Genomic DNA, 17,802 nt, shown 5'->3' on the forward strand with positions numbered 1-17,802 from the left:
AAAGTATTTCTAGCTATTATTTTTTATGTGGAGTATTTTTTTCTTAAGACAAACTATGTGAGTTGTTATGTGAGTTATAAAGTCAAGATAGATTTAAGTCTCAATGAATATTTTCAAAGGAAGGTACTCGTAGATTTCATAGTTTTCACATCGATAGGAATCAAATTCTCATTCTTTTGGATGTCTTTTTTTTTTTTTTTTATCAAGTGAAACAATCTTTGTTGGCGATGTGAAGTATTTCTATTTAATTGAGAATGGGTACACATAAAATGTACTAAAATTAAGCAAATTGGAACTACCTAGTTACTGTGGCATTAGATGCGAGATCTAGGAACTGCGTTGTAATCAATGCTGTGGTTACTTTCTAGTTCTACTTGTTGTGTTTGCTTTACAAAAGGGGTGATAACATATTCTCAATATCTTCCATTACGCATCCATCATAGGCATACCATACCTACTAAAACTCCGCGACAGATCATATCATATCATATCATTTCATGCGATAAGCTAGCTTATATATACACACACAAATAAGAGGGCAGAAGGGAAAAATTTGCTTGAAAAAATTTCTAATCTATTCTATTCTATATACAATTATGTCTTTTCCATCTGGTATTCTGAAAAGGCTAGTTTAATTTATTTGTGGAAAGAGATATAAAGCAAGCAATTAATAAAAACATGGGTAGGGGAAAGGTGGAGCTGAAGAGGATTGAGAACAAGATAAACCGTCAAGTGACATTTGCAAAGAGGAGGAATGGTTTGCTCAAAAAGGCTTATGAACTCTCTGTCCTCTGTGATGCTGAGGTTGCCCTTATTATCTTCTCCAACCGTGGCAAGCTGTATGAGTTCTGCAGCGGCCATAGGTAATACACACACAAACCCCATCAAGTCTTTTGTTTATGACAGATTTTGTGTGTGTTTGTGTTTCCTTGTGTGAAATAAGATTCTGTTGAAGTTTTGAGGGAGTTTTGTTTTCTGGGGGGTCTTGATTTTCTTTCCCTTGTTTCATGGGGTGCTTAAAGTTTGCATCTTGCTGGTGGTAAAGTGGTTGTTTGTGCTTGTGTTTTCATTAGGGGTTTGCGTCTCATGAGTTTTTTTTTTTAAGTTTTTGGTTGCTTTGCTTTGTTTCTGGTTTTCTGTGTCTGATTTGTAGGGCTTGATGAGGGCTGTGCCTTTTTGTTTTTGTTTCTTTTAATTATTTTTTTTTGCTTTCTCTTTGAAGTTTAATTTCTCTTTTTTTTTATGTTCTTTTTTCTTTTTTTGAAGAATTGTTATTAGAAAGCAGCTTCAGCTTGCAGATCGCTTTGAATCAAAATTTTAGCTGGATGGTTCAACATCATACATAGTGAATCTTCCCTAGTTACATGTATCTGATCATGGTTCAATTTCAGTTTATGCTTTAGTTTAATGATTAGAAATATTTATATTAATAATCTAAAACCACTCCTTTTTTTGTTTATTCAAAATCTAAATTGTGGTATATGGTTTTGCTATATTATAATATTGTGATTATAATTTCCTTTCTTAAGGTTTTACAAGTGTGATTATTAAAAAAAAAAGCTTTTACAAGTGTATCCCTTGCAATGGAACTTTCTCTTCTTAAACAGTTTCAATAAAAATTAAGAGGGAAACAACTGGGAAGTTTGGGTGAGTGGTCTCCGTTTCGGAGCTACCAAATTTTCTTGGAAATGAGTTGTTAGAGTTTGAAATATTGTGATAATAAATTTTCATGTATTTTCACGCACTAACCCTTTTGGATTCAGGTCCTTTACAGTTTTGAAAACACTTATGTCAGGTGCTTTTTAATTTTAATATTTGATAATTTAATATATAAAAAATAGATACACTCACAATGATCAATAAGTCATTAGTTTGAGTGTTATTATAAGTTCAGTAGTAGGCAAAGTCTCCTATTCAAGAGAATGAAAAAAAAATATTATTGAGAGGAGAGATTCAACTAAGAATAGTTAATTAATTTGACTGAGAATTATCAATAAAATTGATAAATTAATAATAACAATTATCATGATGACTAAAGAAAACAGATACACTCACATATGAATAGTGAAGTTAGTAACTGTACTACCGCAGTTCTTTTTGAAACCGCATGAAATTCACTTCCCTTTTGTAATGGATGATGGTTCATAACTTTATGACCAAGTGCTATAGAGCTTAGTCCTTAATTTCTTATTTTTGTATTAAAAAAAATTAAATTTACATAATCTTTCATATTTTTTCATTTTTAGATGTATTTTCATTTAACATATACAGCACTTACGAAAAATAGTCATGAGTATCTAAATTACATTATGCAATAATTAAATTTTTTACGAATTTTGACTTTTGAATTTTTGGAATGTAAATTCATATTAAATAAAAGGAATTAGCAAATTTTACCTTCCTGCAAAATGGCACCAAGAGAAAGTAGTTTTTGCCTTGATAGTTGTGTAAAGTTCCGTGTTTCTTATACTGAAAGACAAACAAATTAAGCAGTTAGTTGATTTACACCTATGCTACTACAGCAATGATAAATGTAATATTATGACGTCCAATCTTCATTTTAGGAAGCCTTAACACTAACATTCTAGCTAGATCTTCAGATAACAATATTTACAACCCCAAGATTCTCATTGTTCATGCATACTTGATTCTGATTAGACATTCATCCGTATGTCAGAACACATCAAAAGAAAAGAAAACAAATTATGCATTTGCATTCAATGTAAAAGATAGGACTTTGGTACAATGCATACTTTGGAAAGTTAAATTCATATATATCATATGATTTTGTGCTGAAGACCCGTGTATGATATTTGTACGAATATATTACTTTTGAAGTGTCATCACGTAACCTTTCTTTCAGATTTGATAGGCTTCTATACCGTTATAATAGGTTTCTCTCTACTTTGGTGATTTTATAATTAGACATCTATGTTTGATCAACATTCCAGTTGGGTTATACTTTTTGGCATATATGCATCCACATAATTTAATTATTGCATAAACATCATATAATAAGCATTTTACACTTTCTTGGCTAAATAAAACATAATGTAATTCTCTATCAGAAGGAAATCCTATATGCATAGAGAAGTTATGTAATATAATTACTGCATGATTGATTCTGTGAAGTGTAGTAGTTACTAACTTACTGGTAGCTCTAGAAGTGAATAGATTAAAAAGCTGCGTAGACTTTGCTGCATCAGACAAGCTTTAATTTGTGTTTATTTTTTGCTGCATGGCTAGATCTTCTATACATCCTATACCTTCATTGCCCTGTATGTATTAAACTTTAGTATTAGAGAGGATTAGTGGTCATGTCTGATATGTATATGGAGACATGTAAGAGATTTCCTTAGTTTTTATTTATTTATTTATTTATTTATTTATTTTAAGAGAGTTCTTTTTTTAATGAGAGACATGCTTTATATCCAAATTATATAAGCATGAAACTTTCATGAGCAAGCCAATGGTGATGGACTTGAATAGTTTGCAAGAGGCATATAGTTCAAACCGTTACTATGGAACAAAAAAAAAATTGAATAAACTTTCATTTCAGTTTTTGAAATTATGAGCCATATACTGTATGGCCTTTTTAATTACATTGTTGATGCTAATACTAACACTAATATATTACATATTCAAGGGTATATATATAGCTATTTCTTCAACTTTGATATCATCTAAAACTCTCTTTCAAGAAGTACACTTGGTCTGGGAAGATTTACATTCATCATATATAATGCTAATATTCCAAGACTTACTATAACCAATCCCAATATTGATATATCTACACGTGACTTGATTATATTAAGTTTCAAGAATAGTTAATTTGTCCGTTATGTGTTGTTAGAAATTCAAGTGTGGATTTTAAGTTTCACATTAAATAGTTGTGAATGAGCTTAATGCAGTTAAATATAAGAAAATAGATTATACATTTAATGTGGAGCCATGTTGTGGATATTTGACTCTGTTAATAATCTTGTGGACCCGTTTGCTCATAGATATTTCCCTTGAGGAAGAAATAAAACCATTTTAATTGACTCCCACTTAATGAGAAGAATGCTAGATTTTTTTTATTTTTATGTTAGAAATTTAAGTGAATATATGAAGTTTCACATTGACTGAGAGCAGGATTAGTGAAGATAATATAAGGGAACGTACCTTTTTCTTTTGAACATATACCTATATACATAATGTCTTAAGATATTTTGGATTAAAGATGCAGTAATGCAGGTCCCTCCTTACTTTTAGGCTCCCTCAAACCCCAACAATGAACATCTCCTTCCAAGAAAGTTCATAAGATCTTGAGGGCCAAAAGTGATAATATTTTCTAGAGATAGATGATTTAATGCTTGAAGAAATAAGGTGTGAGAATTGAGAAAGCAAAATGATTCAATAAATAAAGATAAGAAAATTAGAGGAAATGAAATTTTTACTCTCCTAACCATATTCAAAGCCAAATTTAGAAGATTTAGTTTGATTTCAATAATGTAGTAGTGATGTAGCATGCTAATCATTTATTGTAATCTTCCTCATCATAATTTATCCATTCTTATTCAATTGTTCTTATAATCAATACAAAAAATTTTGTGTGTGCGCATGCACATGTGTGAATATATTTGAAATGATAAAATAAGATGAAAGAAATTAATCTTAATTATACAGTGATTTGTGATTACAGTTGTTTCACTTAATTCTAATGTTGAGAATAAATGATTTCAAGTTAATTATATATTTGGGTTGGTAAAGATAAGATTTTTTTTATTTAGTAATTTTTGAATTAAATAAATATTAACTTTTAACTCCTAAATTCTGTACTAAATGAGAAATTATATTTTGACATGATTAAAACCCAACTTTAAAATTTCAGGGGTCCAAAAATAATAATTCTTTTTATTGATAAATGTTAATTTTATTAGAAATATTAGTGAAAAAAATAGAGAAGTTTGAATTTACAATCTCTCCTCCTCCCTTTGTCCTTAAGTTTTTTCTTCTCAATTATTAGGTCAATCTTATATCTTCATAGGATCCAAAATTAATAGTAATGCTTATGTGAAAATAAAATACGTGTTTGATACAGGCTGCAACTCATGATATATATATATATATATATATATATATATATATATATATATATATATATATATATATATATATATATATATATAGACACACACAAAGGATTAGTTTCATTGCCTGTATTATATGATTTGATTTACAGGATCTTGGTTGTTTTACCCTAGCTTGCATTTCCTTTTTCTTGATGTAAAATGTGTGGATGTACTCATACTGGCAATTGGTTTCAGCATGGCCAAGACACTTGAACGGTATCACAGATGCAGTTATGGAGCCTTGGAAGTCCAGCACCAACCTGAAATAGAGACACAGGTGTTCATCTATCTTATTTTGGCTAGAATAAGGTTTTAAGAGGATATAGAAGATAGAAACTGGAAAACGTAGGATATGTTGGGTTTGAAAAATAGATCTTAATCTTTATATTTTTACTTCGTTAATATTTTTGGGTTTTGTGGTCACGAATCACTCTTAAGTGATGACCTGATAGTCATATTAAAATTTAAGTGAGTTGTCATAACATCTATTAGTTTGACGTGACAATCACTTATAAATTTTTTGATATTCTATTTTTATTGATCGATCTTTATCCCTTATTTTTTTTAAGAAATTCACTTTTAGTACCTCAATAATATTTTATTGGTCTTAGTTCCTCAATTATTGTTCCCCATTGTTTTTAAGTTTCTCTCATCATCACCTAGAAGTGATGTAGCAAACATGTTGGTAGTGATTTGAATTGCTAGTTTGACATGAAAATCGTGTGATAAAATATTGATTTAAGACGTTTTCTAGTCAATTTTAAGGTGTTATAAATTTTCTAGTGGTTTTACACATCCAAAAAAAAGTTTGAAAATTAAAAGAAAAATATAAAGGGTATAGTAAACAAAATCAATAAATCTCAATACACAGATCAACAACCATTTAACTGTGGTCTAAAATAAAAAATCAACATCCTACAGTAGGCGACAAAGATGGGTTTCGATGTGATGAGAATTTTCAAGTGGGTTGTTGATTTGTGTATTGTGAGTTGTTAATTTTGTTTACTAGATATCCTTTCCTGCTTTTGTTTTTTCCTTCAAATTTCCAAACCCCTTATTTGGTGGTTTTACCACTAGAAACTTTGTAGTGTCTTGGAACTTGACTGTCACATTAATGCTTCATGATGATACTTGATAATACGGATTAAAAACAATGACGAACAATAGTTGGGAGATTAAGACTAGTAAAAAGTTATTGATACTAAAACATAATTTTGTGAAAAGACAGGGACTAAAAGTATAATTTACAAAAAAAAAGTTACATGTAACTAATACAACAAACTAGATGATATAGCAAACTAGATGATATAACAACTCACCTATTTGTTAATATGATTGTCACATCATCATTTAATGATGATACTTGATGATAGAAACGAAAAAAATGTTAATAAAGTAAAAGTGAAATAATTATTTTTTTCGTGTTATAAATAAATTTTAAAAATAAAACAAAGTAATAATGATTATGATATTTTTGTAATTATTTATAAAACAATATTTTCACAAAGCACTATAGATATTACATTGAAAATGTTATGTTCAATGGTTGGAGTATTATGTTTTATCATCTTAATTTATTTATTTTGATAAAAAATTTAAAATTAAAACGGACTTAACAAACCATTTTAAACCTAAAGAGTCAAAACTCCTAATACCATTACATTGAATTTATTTTATTAAAAGAAACTTGATTCTTTAAACTTCAATTTTAAGTTGTGTTCTTAAATACTCATTTTTATTTCCTTTTCTCAAGTGTATATGACTTATTTGTCTGCTAGTAAATGCAGTCTGTCAAAGTCCAATAACATGGATTAGTAACTTTTGGCAAAGTCTAACATATGTCACCCCATGCCCTTGTGCAGAGGCGCTACCAAGAGTACCTGAAGCTAAAATCCAGAGTTGAGGCACTACAGCAAACACAAAGGTAGCATGCTAGTCAAATTATCTTGTTTGGAGAAAAATATTTTCTTTTTATATTTCTGAAACTTTAATTTTTAACTGTGCTAAATGGTGTTGTGTATGTGTATCATTTAACTGATCTTACATAGTGGATAATGCTTTGTTGTTGTTTATATTTTTAATATTATTAATAATTACAAAAACTGTCATATTATTTTTTATTGTATTTTGTTATTTTAAACATTTTTTTATACAAAAAACAGTAATAAAAACAAAAGATGTTTTCAGAAAAAGAAAGTTACAATATAAAATGATACTTTCATAATTATCAATAAAAACAAAATGAAAAGGAATATATAAAAAAATGTTTTCTGGAATTAAGTCACAAGCTAGTTAAATCCACAAGTATGAATAGCAAACATTGGTTGTATTATTCTGTAGAAACCTCCTTGGGGAAGAATTGGAGCACTTAGACGTTAAGGACCTTGAGCAGCTTGAACGTCAGCTGGACTCTTCCCTGAAGCAAATCAGGTCAAACAAGGTATGCAAATTTTTCTTTTGGCTTATAAATAAAAAAGTATTCAACTTTGGCATCTGAGTATGATAATACTAACTGATCATATGTCATGTTGAATCCCCTCTCTTTTAGTTTATCCTTTTCATCTTTATTTATAAATTGAACTTAATGTTTTTTTTTAAATTATTGTAAGTTAAAAAATCCTTGAATCACAATATAAATTTTTCACCAGAAATCTAAAATGTAATTTACATGTTCAAAACATTTAATACAAATTTAATTATAGTATAATTATAATAAAAAATGTATATACATTTATGCTGTAATATTTGTATATTTTCTGTATTTTATTTTATGTGTCTTGGCTATTCTATGAATATTATTTATTATTTATTATATTCTTGATGGAAAGATGAAAAAGTGACATGGGTACTTGTTGTCATAGAAAAACTCTTGCGTGCCTAGTGCCTATGCAAGGTACATTTGGAAGCCATTGTGGCCCATGTTCAATGCCGCTTGGATTTTTAGTTGAAGTTGAATGAATTTTATTATTGTTCTTACTGGAAATATAACTGTAGGAATGGGGTTTGTAGTGAAAAGCATATTGAGGTATTCTTTTATGGCTGCATTGCACATGAGAAAGGACATGAAATCAGACTAGGGGTACTTTCTTTTAAGTCAAGCCAAAATCACTATCTCTTATCTATTACAGTCTATAAAAGCTGAAATTTGGGTTGCAGCATTGATCTCGCTTTCTCATTTAGCTTAGTTATTGTCATCAATATTAATTTGTATTCATTTTATAAATATTAAGAAAAATATTAAATAGATGAAAAAAGATAATAATTTTATAAAATTAATCTTATATTATTATTAATTTATTTATAAATTTTTGTTGTCCACCATTAATATTATAAAGAGATTTAAGTGGAGAGATTTAAGTGGAGAAAAGTAATTAATGTTATATTAAAAAATTAAAATAATAATTATTTTAGAACAATTTTTTTCTCTTACAGAATAATTAAAATGGGATGAAGGGAGTATAATTTATGCTTTGGAGGATGACAACTTAGGTTTTATGCATAGAAATTAGGGATTTTAATTAAATGAGCAATTAATGCATTGAAACTAAAAAAAATTATAATAAATTATATTAGCGATTAAATTACACAAATACTTTTTATTTTTTAATCATTATAGTAACTTTTTTTATAGAGAGTATTAGTGTAATATACCAGAGTTATCAGTGTAATGTTTTTGAACATTAAGAAAGTCTTAATGTAGTATATGTGGGGTATAGTGTAATGTGTTCAAAGTTTAAACATAAGTACTTATATTTGAATGGTGGTATCTTAGCATTTTGTGTTCTGGGTAAATCTTAACCCTCAAAATATAAGTACTTATCCTACATTGTTTGATCAGGATGCACCAAAGAATTGCCAATATTTTAATCACCAATATTCAAGCTCATCAACTCATGCGTGGATCATGGAAACTGTACTTATCTGTGTTGTCTGTGTACTATTAAACAGTTTTTGTACCCGTATCAGTCTGCCATATGTATAAGTAACACCAAGTTTAATTTATTTATAATAATAACTATGATGATATCAACCACATATTTTTTATTGTTTAGTGTACTATTTACATGCAAAGTCTAATTCTGTCCCCCACAAATTAGCTACTATAGTGGTGTAAAACTTGGTCTAACTTGAACAGTTTGAAATGACAAGTTGGTTTTTAGAAATCCAGACTTAAACAGAAATTGTCATTAGTTGTCCCATATGCAGCTGGCATGATTTTTTTATTTATTTATAATTATTTTAAAGTTTGAAGTTGAACCCTTGATCATCTGAAGTCTGAACTAAATTAAACTGATATTGGGTATATACGTGGTAAGAAAATAAACAAAAAGTTTGAGAGTATGTGATAGGAGCGAGAGGAATGGAAAAAGAAATGCCTTGAATTCAAGGTCAAGCAACCTCCTGTGCTAAACTATATTACTCGAGAATATTCTTTCTATGTTTTATTCATGCCTCATGATATCCTTTTATACGTATGGCTTTAACCAATAACAGCTTTTGCGATAATAACTAACAACTCTCATGCCCTTATAACAAACTAACGAACTCTCTCACTAACTATGGACATGCATACAATACATCACGTGATCCTAGTTTACACGTAGTCTTCTAAATGCTTTGGACGTGTGATATTCCTTTGTGGGAGTGGACCTATGTCATCTTCTGCTACTTTGTTGGTGCTAACATTATCCTGCCCTGGGAAATTCACCTTGTCCTCAAGGTGATGGATGTTACAAACTTCGTCCCATTTCTCCCAGGTAGAGTCTTCAAGGGCGAGGCCAACCCATTGTACGAGAACGAATCGAGTCAGTGGGTCAGTTGAAAGATCCATCCGAGAGTCTAGAATGGCTAAAGGCTCAAGTATAGGATGGTTATGGAGTGTATCCGGTGGAAGTGGGGAAGTTGGCAGTTCGAAAGGGCCATGGTGAGGTCGTAGCAGCGAACAATGAAACACAAGGTGGATTCGAGACCCTTCTGGTAATTGTAAACGATATGCAACACTACCAATGTGTTCCACTATACGAAATGGTCCGAAATAGTGCTTCGTGAGTTTATGGGGCCGGTGGGTACAGAGTGAAAGTTGACTATGGGGCTGGAGTTTAACATAAACCATTTGTCCAACCTCGTATTGAACATCTCGTCTCTTTTTGTCAACGAAGTACTTCATGGTATCTTGGGCCTTGAGAAGCTTACGTCGAAGGGTATCGTGAATGTCTTCTCGTGTGCATAACATCGTTTCAACCGCATCGTTGCGAGAAGAACCCAAGAGATAATTGGGAATGGAGGATGGAGGCTTGCCGTATGTGACCTCATACGGGGTGACGCCGGTGCCGGAATGTTGCGATGTATTATACGCCCACTCTGCCAATACGAGGAACTTATACCAGTCCACGGGCTGCTTGTGCATGAAAGATCGAAGGTACTGTTTAACGGTGTGATTCATTACTTCCGTCTGGCCATTTGATTGTGGATGGTATGCAGTGGTCATACGTAATGTCGTGTCACTTAACCTGAATAACTCACGCCAGAAGGAGCTGATAAACACTAGGTCACGATCGGAAATGATGCTGTGGGGAAAACCGTGGAGCTTACACACGATATCCAGGAACAAGTTGGCCACTTTGAATGTCGTAAAGTGGGTGGGTAATGCACCAAGATGTACACCCTTAGAAAATCTATCCACCACAACGAAGACAACCGTGAACTCGTGAGAACTTGGGAGGTGCGTGATCAAATCCATAGAAAGATCCTCCCAAACACCAGTAGGTGGTAGGATTGGTTGGAGTAACCCTGTGGATTTGCAGGTAATGTGTTTAACCTGCTGACATATGTTGCATTGACAGATGAACGACTTGACGTCCGTGACCATGGTAGTCCACTGAAAGTTAGAGCGAAGGCGATGTAAGGTCTTCTTGACCCCGAAATGGCCGCCAAGAGGAGTGGCATGATATTCATGCAACAATGAGGGAATGAAAGGGTTTCGAGAGTCGATCCAAATTGCTTCTTTGAAGAATATGAAATCGTTGATAATTGTGAAGTACGGGTGATCCTTAAGCCGAGATTGAATAGCCTCCTTTTGTTTCTGAAAATCTGAACTGGATACTAGTGCATGCTTTAGCTGGGTCATAAACTCATGGTGTGGAACCAAGAGAAGGAAGCACTATGCTGGGGTCGAGTTATCAATGCGCGAGAGTGAATCTGCTACTACATTGGAGGTTCCAGCTTTATACTGAATGTCATAGTCAAAGCCGAGAAGTTTGGCTAGATAGAATTGCTGCTCCGGGGTTTGAATGACTTGAGACATGAGGTCGTGGAGACTACGATGATTGGTAAAAATGGTGAACTTATGGCCGAGTAGATACTGGCGCCACTTGCGGACGGCGACATTGATTGCATGAAGCTCTCGCACGTATGTAGAAGCGTGTTGCAGGCGAGGGCAGAATGGCTTGCTAAAGAATGTGATGGGGTGACTTTGTTGTTGAAGGACAGCACCCATGGCGGTGCCTGAGGCATCTGTTTCTAGGGCAAAGGGAAGGGAAAATTCGGGAAGGGCAAGCATTGGGGCGGCGGTCATTGCATGCTTCAGCTTGTCGAACGCATCTTGGGATTTCGGTATCCATTGAAAAGCATCCTGACAAAGTAAGTGTGTTAAAGGTGTTGCGATTGCTGCGTATCCCTTAACAAATTTCCAATAAAACCCTGTAAGGTCAAGAAAGGCTCGAAGATCCTTCAAAGACTGTGGTGTTGGCCAATCGATGATGGCTTGTATCTTAGAGGGGTTAGGTTGTACGCCATTCCCAGAGACGACGTGACCCAAGTAATCAAGTTGGCGTTGGCCGAACAAACACTTAGAGTGTTTAAGATAATACTGGGCTTGTGATAACGAGGTGAAAACACAATCCAAATGATGAAGATGATCTGGAAGGACTCACTATAGATGAGTATGTCGTCAAAGAAAAGTGCCACGAATTTTCGCAGGAAAGGACTGAGAACGGCCTTCATGGTGGCTTGGAATGTTGACCGCGCGTTGCAAAGGCCGAAGGGCATGACTCTATACTCGTAGTGGCCATGATGAGTTGGAAAGGCTGTTCTTGGAATGTCCTCATACGCCATTAATATCTGGTGAAATCCTTGGCATAAGTCGAGCTTGGAGAACCATGAAGCTCTACCTAATTCATCGAGAAGTTAGTTAATTGTTGGAAGCGGAAATCGATCCCTCACTGTAATGGAGTTAATTGCCCTATAGTCAACACACATTGAAAAAGGGCTTCGGCTTGGTTGGATAAGGCTGGAATCAAGCAGTGTTGTAACCTATTTTTCGATTTCAATTTTTTGAAAATGAGGATATCTATAAGGCCGGATGTTAACGAGGTTAGCTGTGGGAACGAGGTTGATATGATTATCATGTTGGCGAGGTGGGGAAGGATTGAGGGTTGTTGAAATAATGAGCTGAATTGGAGTAAAAGCTCATTAATGGCGGAAATGGGATGGGGTGGGTCTACGGGTGGTTTGGGTTTGTTAACTAGTAAAAGGGACAAATGGAAAAGTCCAGATGTTGAATGAGTATGGATCATGCGTTTTACCTGGTGAGCTGAAATTGGGTCAGTATTGAATTGAACATCGGCGTGAAGGGTGACGGGCTGGCCCAGGTGAGTGAAATGCATGGTAAAGGCAGTATAATTAGTAATGATTGGGCCCAAGGTGCGCAATCATTCTACCCCTAACACGATATCGGCGCCACTTAGTGGTAAAACGTGCAATGTCACTGTGAATGAATGTTCTTGGATGAGTAAGTTGGTGGCAGAACAGACCTGCCGACAGTCTAAAACGGAACCATTGCCCACCATTACGCGGAGGGGGATTGTATCTGCCATTGGCAAGCTGAGAAACTTCGCAACCCGTGGTTGTACGAAGTTGTGGGTACTACCACTGTCCACCAAAATGGTGACTCGAGCATGATTGACAACTCCATAAAGACAGAACGTGTCAGTCGCAGGGACGCCAGCCATTGCATGAAGGCTTATGTGAGGGTGAAGAAGGGTTGGGTCAAAGGGTGGAGTAGTTTCGATAGTGAGGGGTGGTGGGTTTTCTGGCGGAACGATCTCAGAGGGAGAGAGATCATTAGAGTTTGCAATGAAAAACAAGACTCGGCCCTTACAACGGTGAGATGAGTTTCATTTCTCATCACAATTGTAGCAGAGGCCCTTTTCGCTCCAGTAGGTCATCTCTTCCTGGGTACGTTGTATGAAAGGAGTCTTAAGATGAGGTGTTTGGGTTTGATTGGGAGGTGTTGAGGCTGGTGGTAATGAAGCAAGTTGTAAAGTTTGTACTTCACGGCGAATTTCTGGGTTGAGACCAGAGATAAAACAACTCAACAGGATGGAAGGAGAGAGACTGACGATGCGGTTTGCTAACCTTTCAAACTCTGTGAGGTACTCGGTGACGGAACCTCATTGAACCAACTTGAATAGTGTGCCGCGGGGGTCATCATAAAATGATGGAGCAAAACGAGTCTTGATAGCTTGAAGGAGAGCTGACCAAGATGTGATGATTGAAACCATTTCTAAACATCCACTGGAACCAACTGAGCGCAGCTCCGTCAAGATAGAAGGAGGCGACAGTAATCCGATCTTCTTCCGGCGTTCCCTGATAATCAAAAAATTGGAAAACTTTGAAGATCCAACCTAATGGATTGTGGTCGTCAAAGCGAGGGACTTCAAGCTTGACTGGAGGACGAGGATGAATGGGGTGCTGCGACGGTGGAGGTGGTGCGGCATTCATGTGGGAGAAGCGTTCACACATGGCGTCCACTTTGCTAGCCAGTTCGGAATGCTTCTCGGAGAGGATGGAGATGGCTTTTTCCAGTCTGTCTTCAGTGGTGCGGCGGGTTCTGTGTTCGACCATGGTAGCAGGTCGGACCAAAAATGATAGGAGCGAGGGGAATGGAAAGAGAAATGCCTTGAATTCGAGGTCAAGGAACCTCCTGTGCTAAACTATATTACTCGAGAATATTCTTTCTATGCTTTATTCATGTCTCATGATATTCTTTTGTACACTGAGTTATGGCTTTAACCAATAACAGCTTATGCGATAACAACTAACAACTCTTATGCCGTTATAACAAACTAACGGACTCTCACTAACTATGGACATGCATGCAATACATCACCTGATCCTAGTTTACACGTAGTCTTCTAAATGCTTTGGACGTGTGATGTTCCTTCATGGGCGTGGACCTATGTCATCTTCTGCTACTTTGCTGGTGCTAACGGTTTGACATTTGTGATGAGTTTCTCAAGTTGTCTCTCTCTCTAGTCCAGATTGATACCTCTGTAACAGTAATTAATGAAGTCTTAAATATTTTTAGTACCTATAATGTTTCTTCGTTTCTCATTAACACTTAACAGAAAAATAAGCATGGATAGAAAGTTTTACAAATTACAACTACCAATGAGCATATGATTAATGCATTATCAATTTTTATGGATCGCTGACATTTGGTACTCAGCAAAATATTGCATGATAAGCTTAGAGGAAATATTCTGAGTACAACATATGATGCTGCTATAAATACTTGACATCATAATTTTGATTGAGATTATAAATTAATATTAGGATACTTCTAACAATATTTTCTTATGTATCTGTTCCTTGCCTCCAGACACAACAAATGCTCGATCAACTCGCTGATTTGCATAGAAAGGTAACACTTTGTTTATGCTTTTTTCCACCATCCTTAATATACCATTTACTCATAGGCTGCCCACCAACTCTGTTATTGATGGACACACAGGAAGAGATGCTACTGGAGACTAACAATATCCTGAGGAACAAGGTACCAAAAGAAACATTTTTCAAATGTTATCCAATTTATATATACTATGATGCACTGATACATTACATGTAATAGACACCATACATATCTGACATGGCAATATGGTTATTATAAAAATATATAGGATACAATGCCTGTAAGATATATATCTATCTAAATTTGTATAAAAGTTCATGAAACATAATAAATATATAATTTGAATTTTGCAAATCCAAATTAAGAATATACTTTTTGGACATTACTAAAAACTAAAAAAAGTTTAAAATTATTATCACAAATTACTTCCTATTGTTTACAAATAGAAATTATGCTACCAATCTCATTTGCTGAAATTGTCAATAAAGAAGATAATCTCCGTTTTTTATTCATAAAGAGACAGTGTTTATATATTTTTATATTATATATGTTTCTATGACTCATCTAGCTATATTGAATCTTTCTAATTTTTTTAAAGGCTCGGATATTTCAGCAATACATATCGGTAAAGTATTCAACAATATAATTATCAGATACATGAAGCAAATTTAAGTATCACGGCATCACACATATGATGTGGGTTGCTGAATTTGATCTTGTCAATCGTTGTCGAATTTCTCTTTGAATTTTTTTTTCTCAAAAAATTATTAAAAAGAATCAAGGATTCAAATTATTTATGGTTTAAAAGAATTCAAATTATACTTTTCACATTAGATCATCTAGAGACTGATTGTGATTATTTTGTTGTAGACAGCGGCACTAGGCATGCATTATTGTTCAATTGCAAATGTTTAAATATTGTAATAACCAATTGGTAATTATATGCCTTCCAAAAAAAATGGTAATTATATAAATCACTTGGATGAGATAAAATCTTTACAGTCTCTAATTTTGAGTTTTAGTACGTTGTTGAACTTTATCTTCCACAATCCTGTTGGTTATTAATGATTGTTGTACTTAAAACCTGCATTCTGTAGTATTGTGTTGTTGCCTAGCTTGTACTCAACTATGCAGAAATTGTGAAACTGGACCTAGTATCTCCTTACTGTCAGACTTCTAATGAATCCTGGTTCAGCTTTTTTAAAAGTATATATTTATTTTGAAAAATGTTAAATGTACACCTTATTTTTGGAATTTGAATTATATGGGTGGAAGGGAGAAAAAATCAAAAGAAAACAATAAAGAGAGAAAAATTGATAGATATAACAAATTGAGTAAAAGTGAGACAGAAGAGAAATTGAATGTATATATGATAATAATAGCCCATTAATTTTTTAGAGTGTTTATTGTACATATATAACATTTGAGGACTCAAAAACATTGCTTTGAATGTTAACAAGATACTATGCTAGGCAATGATTTAAAGACTTGTGAAAGTTTGCATCTTAATTAGTATCTTATACTTTAGAAGCTAGGCAATATGGCAATATGGTTATTATAAAAACATTGCTTAGTATCCTACACTTTAGACGATAAAGCTTTTTCTGTCCTTGTCCTTTCTTGATGAAGTGCCACATCCTTAAAATTTTAAAGCATTTGAAATGGTTGAGAAATTAAATCACTGCAGTACCTATAATTTAAGCATCTTTTTAAGGTTTGGCCACAGTATTCTTACCTAACTTTTTCCCCTCTTAATGAGAGGACATGAGAAAAGATAGGATCAAAATGTGTATTAAACCCTACCAGTAGTACTACCATCATATCATTGTTAAATTTTTGGCAATTTCAAAAGCTTAAGCTTGTAGAGCCTCAAGAGCTTTGATCTATATATTATGCATAGAACTCTACATGGCATCAATCACATGATTCAAATTAGTTATCTTTTTCTCTATTAATTGCTTTCAGTTTCATCTTAAATTTTGGAATGACTTTTTTTTCCACTATTCAAGTGTTTCTGTTTTCATTTTGTGCCATCCCATTTGATTAAAATTTCAAATTGTTCATGTTTCATAGTTGGAGGAAATCAATGTAGCCCTTCAACCAACATGGGAAACTAGGGAGCAAAATGCTCCATACAATTACCACCCTTCCCAATCAGAGGGATATTATGAGACAGCACATTGCAACAGTACATTGCGAATTGGGTAATTTTCTTTTCCCTGAATGCATAAAATGTGAAGTAGATTATGGTTTATGTGATATGAATGAAATTGAGTTGATTGCTCATTCTTTTTCTGCAGCTATGATTCTTCAGGGTTAAATGAAGCAGGAGGAGCTGCAGGAACCTCAGCCCAAAATGCTAGTGAATTCATGAATGGATGGATGAACTAAATTTATTTCCAATTTAGTTTAATTTATGATTATCAGAAAAAAATGATGCTTTTGTAGAGATCTTGGCCTACAAGAACAGGCTGTAATAATAGGTGTCATGCAGCATAAAATATACTTATGCTATTCTTAATATTCCAATAAGACATGTTTTTCATGTTTATAACTAGATGGATTGGGTGATTATTAAATGAATGGATTGAATAGTCACTCCAATTAGTATTCTAAGATGATCGATCTTCCTTCAACATAGAATCCTTTAAAGTATAACATTAGCTTTATTAGAAAAATGTCATAGTTAATATTGGCCTGTCATGTCAGCATAAATGGATGCAGGTATATAATAATAATAATGTGGTGAACCGTACAAACAAATGTTCACATTAGCCCATGTACTTGAAAATCTATAGGAAATACTGTAAAGATACTTACACAAAGATATCGATCGAAGATGTTTACGTATTTGATTACAACTATTTGTTTATTCTTTCTTTCGTGTGTGACCAAAATAAATGATCTGCACATGTATCATGGTTATAACTAGTCCCAGCTCACTAGGGTAGTAGTTGCTTAAAGACACACGGAAACATTTAAGGATAATTGTGGAGA

General features: G+C 33.6%; 1 protein-coding gene across 1 annotated transcript; it reads left to right on the forward strand.

Moving 5' to 3' along the window:
- The first annotated feature begins 276 nt into the window (after nt 1-276).
- On the forward strand, nt 277-17,421 carry LOC114387754 (MADS-box protein CMB1-like). The gene is made up of 8 exons (XM_028347960.1): nt 277-863; nt 5,310-5,391; nt 6,977-7,038; nt 7,455-7,554; nt 14,776-14,817; nt 14,908-14,949; nt 16,879-17,009; nt 17,106-17,421. Exons 1-8 carry the CDS (start codon nt 679-681, stop codon nt 17,194-17,196), a joined length of 735 nt encoding a protein of 244 aa, XP_028203761.1. The 5' UTR covers nt 277-678; the 3' UTR covers nt 17,197-17,421.
- The last annotated feature ends 381 nt before the right edge of the window (nt 17,422-17,802 follow it).

Source organism: Glycine soja, chromosome 2 (genome assembly GCF_004193775.1).
Source record: "Glycine soja cultivar W05 chromosome 2, ASM419377v2, whole genome shotgun sequence".
Classification (NCBI taxonomy): Eukaryota; Viridiplantae; Streptophyta; class Magnoliopsida; order Fabales; family Fabaceae; genus Glycine; species Glycine soja.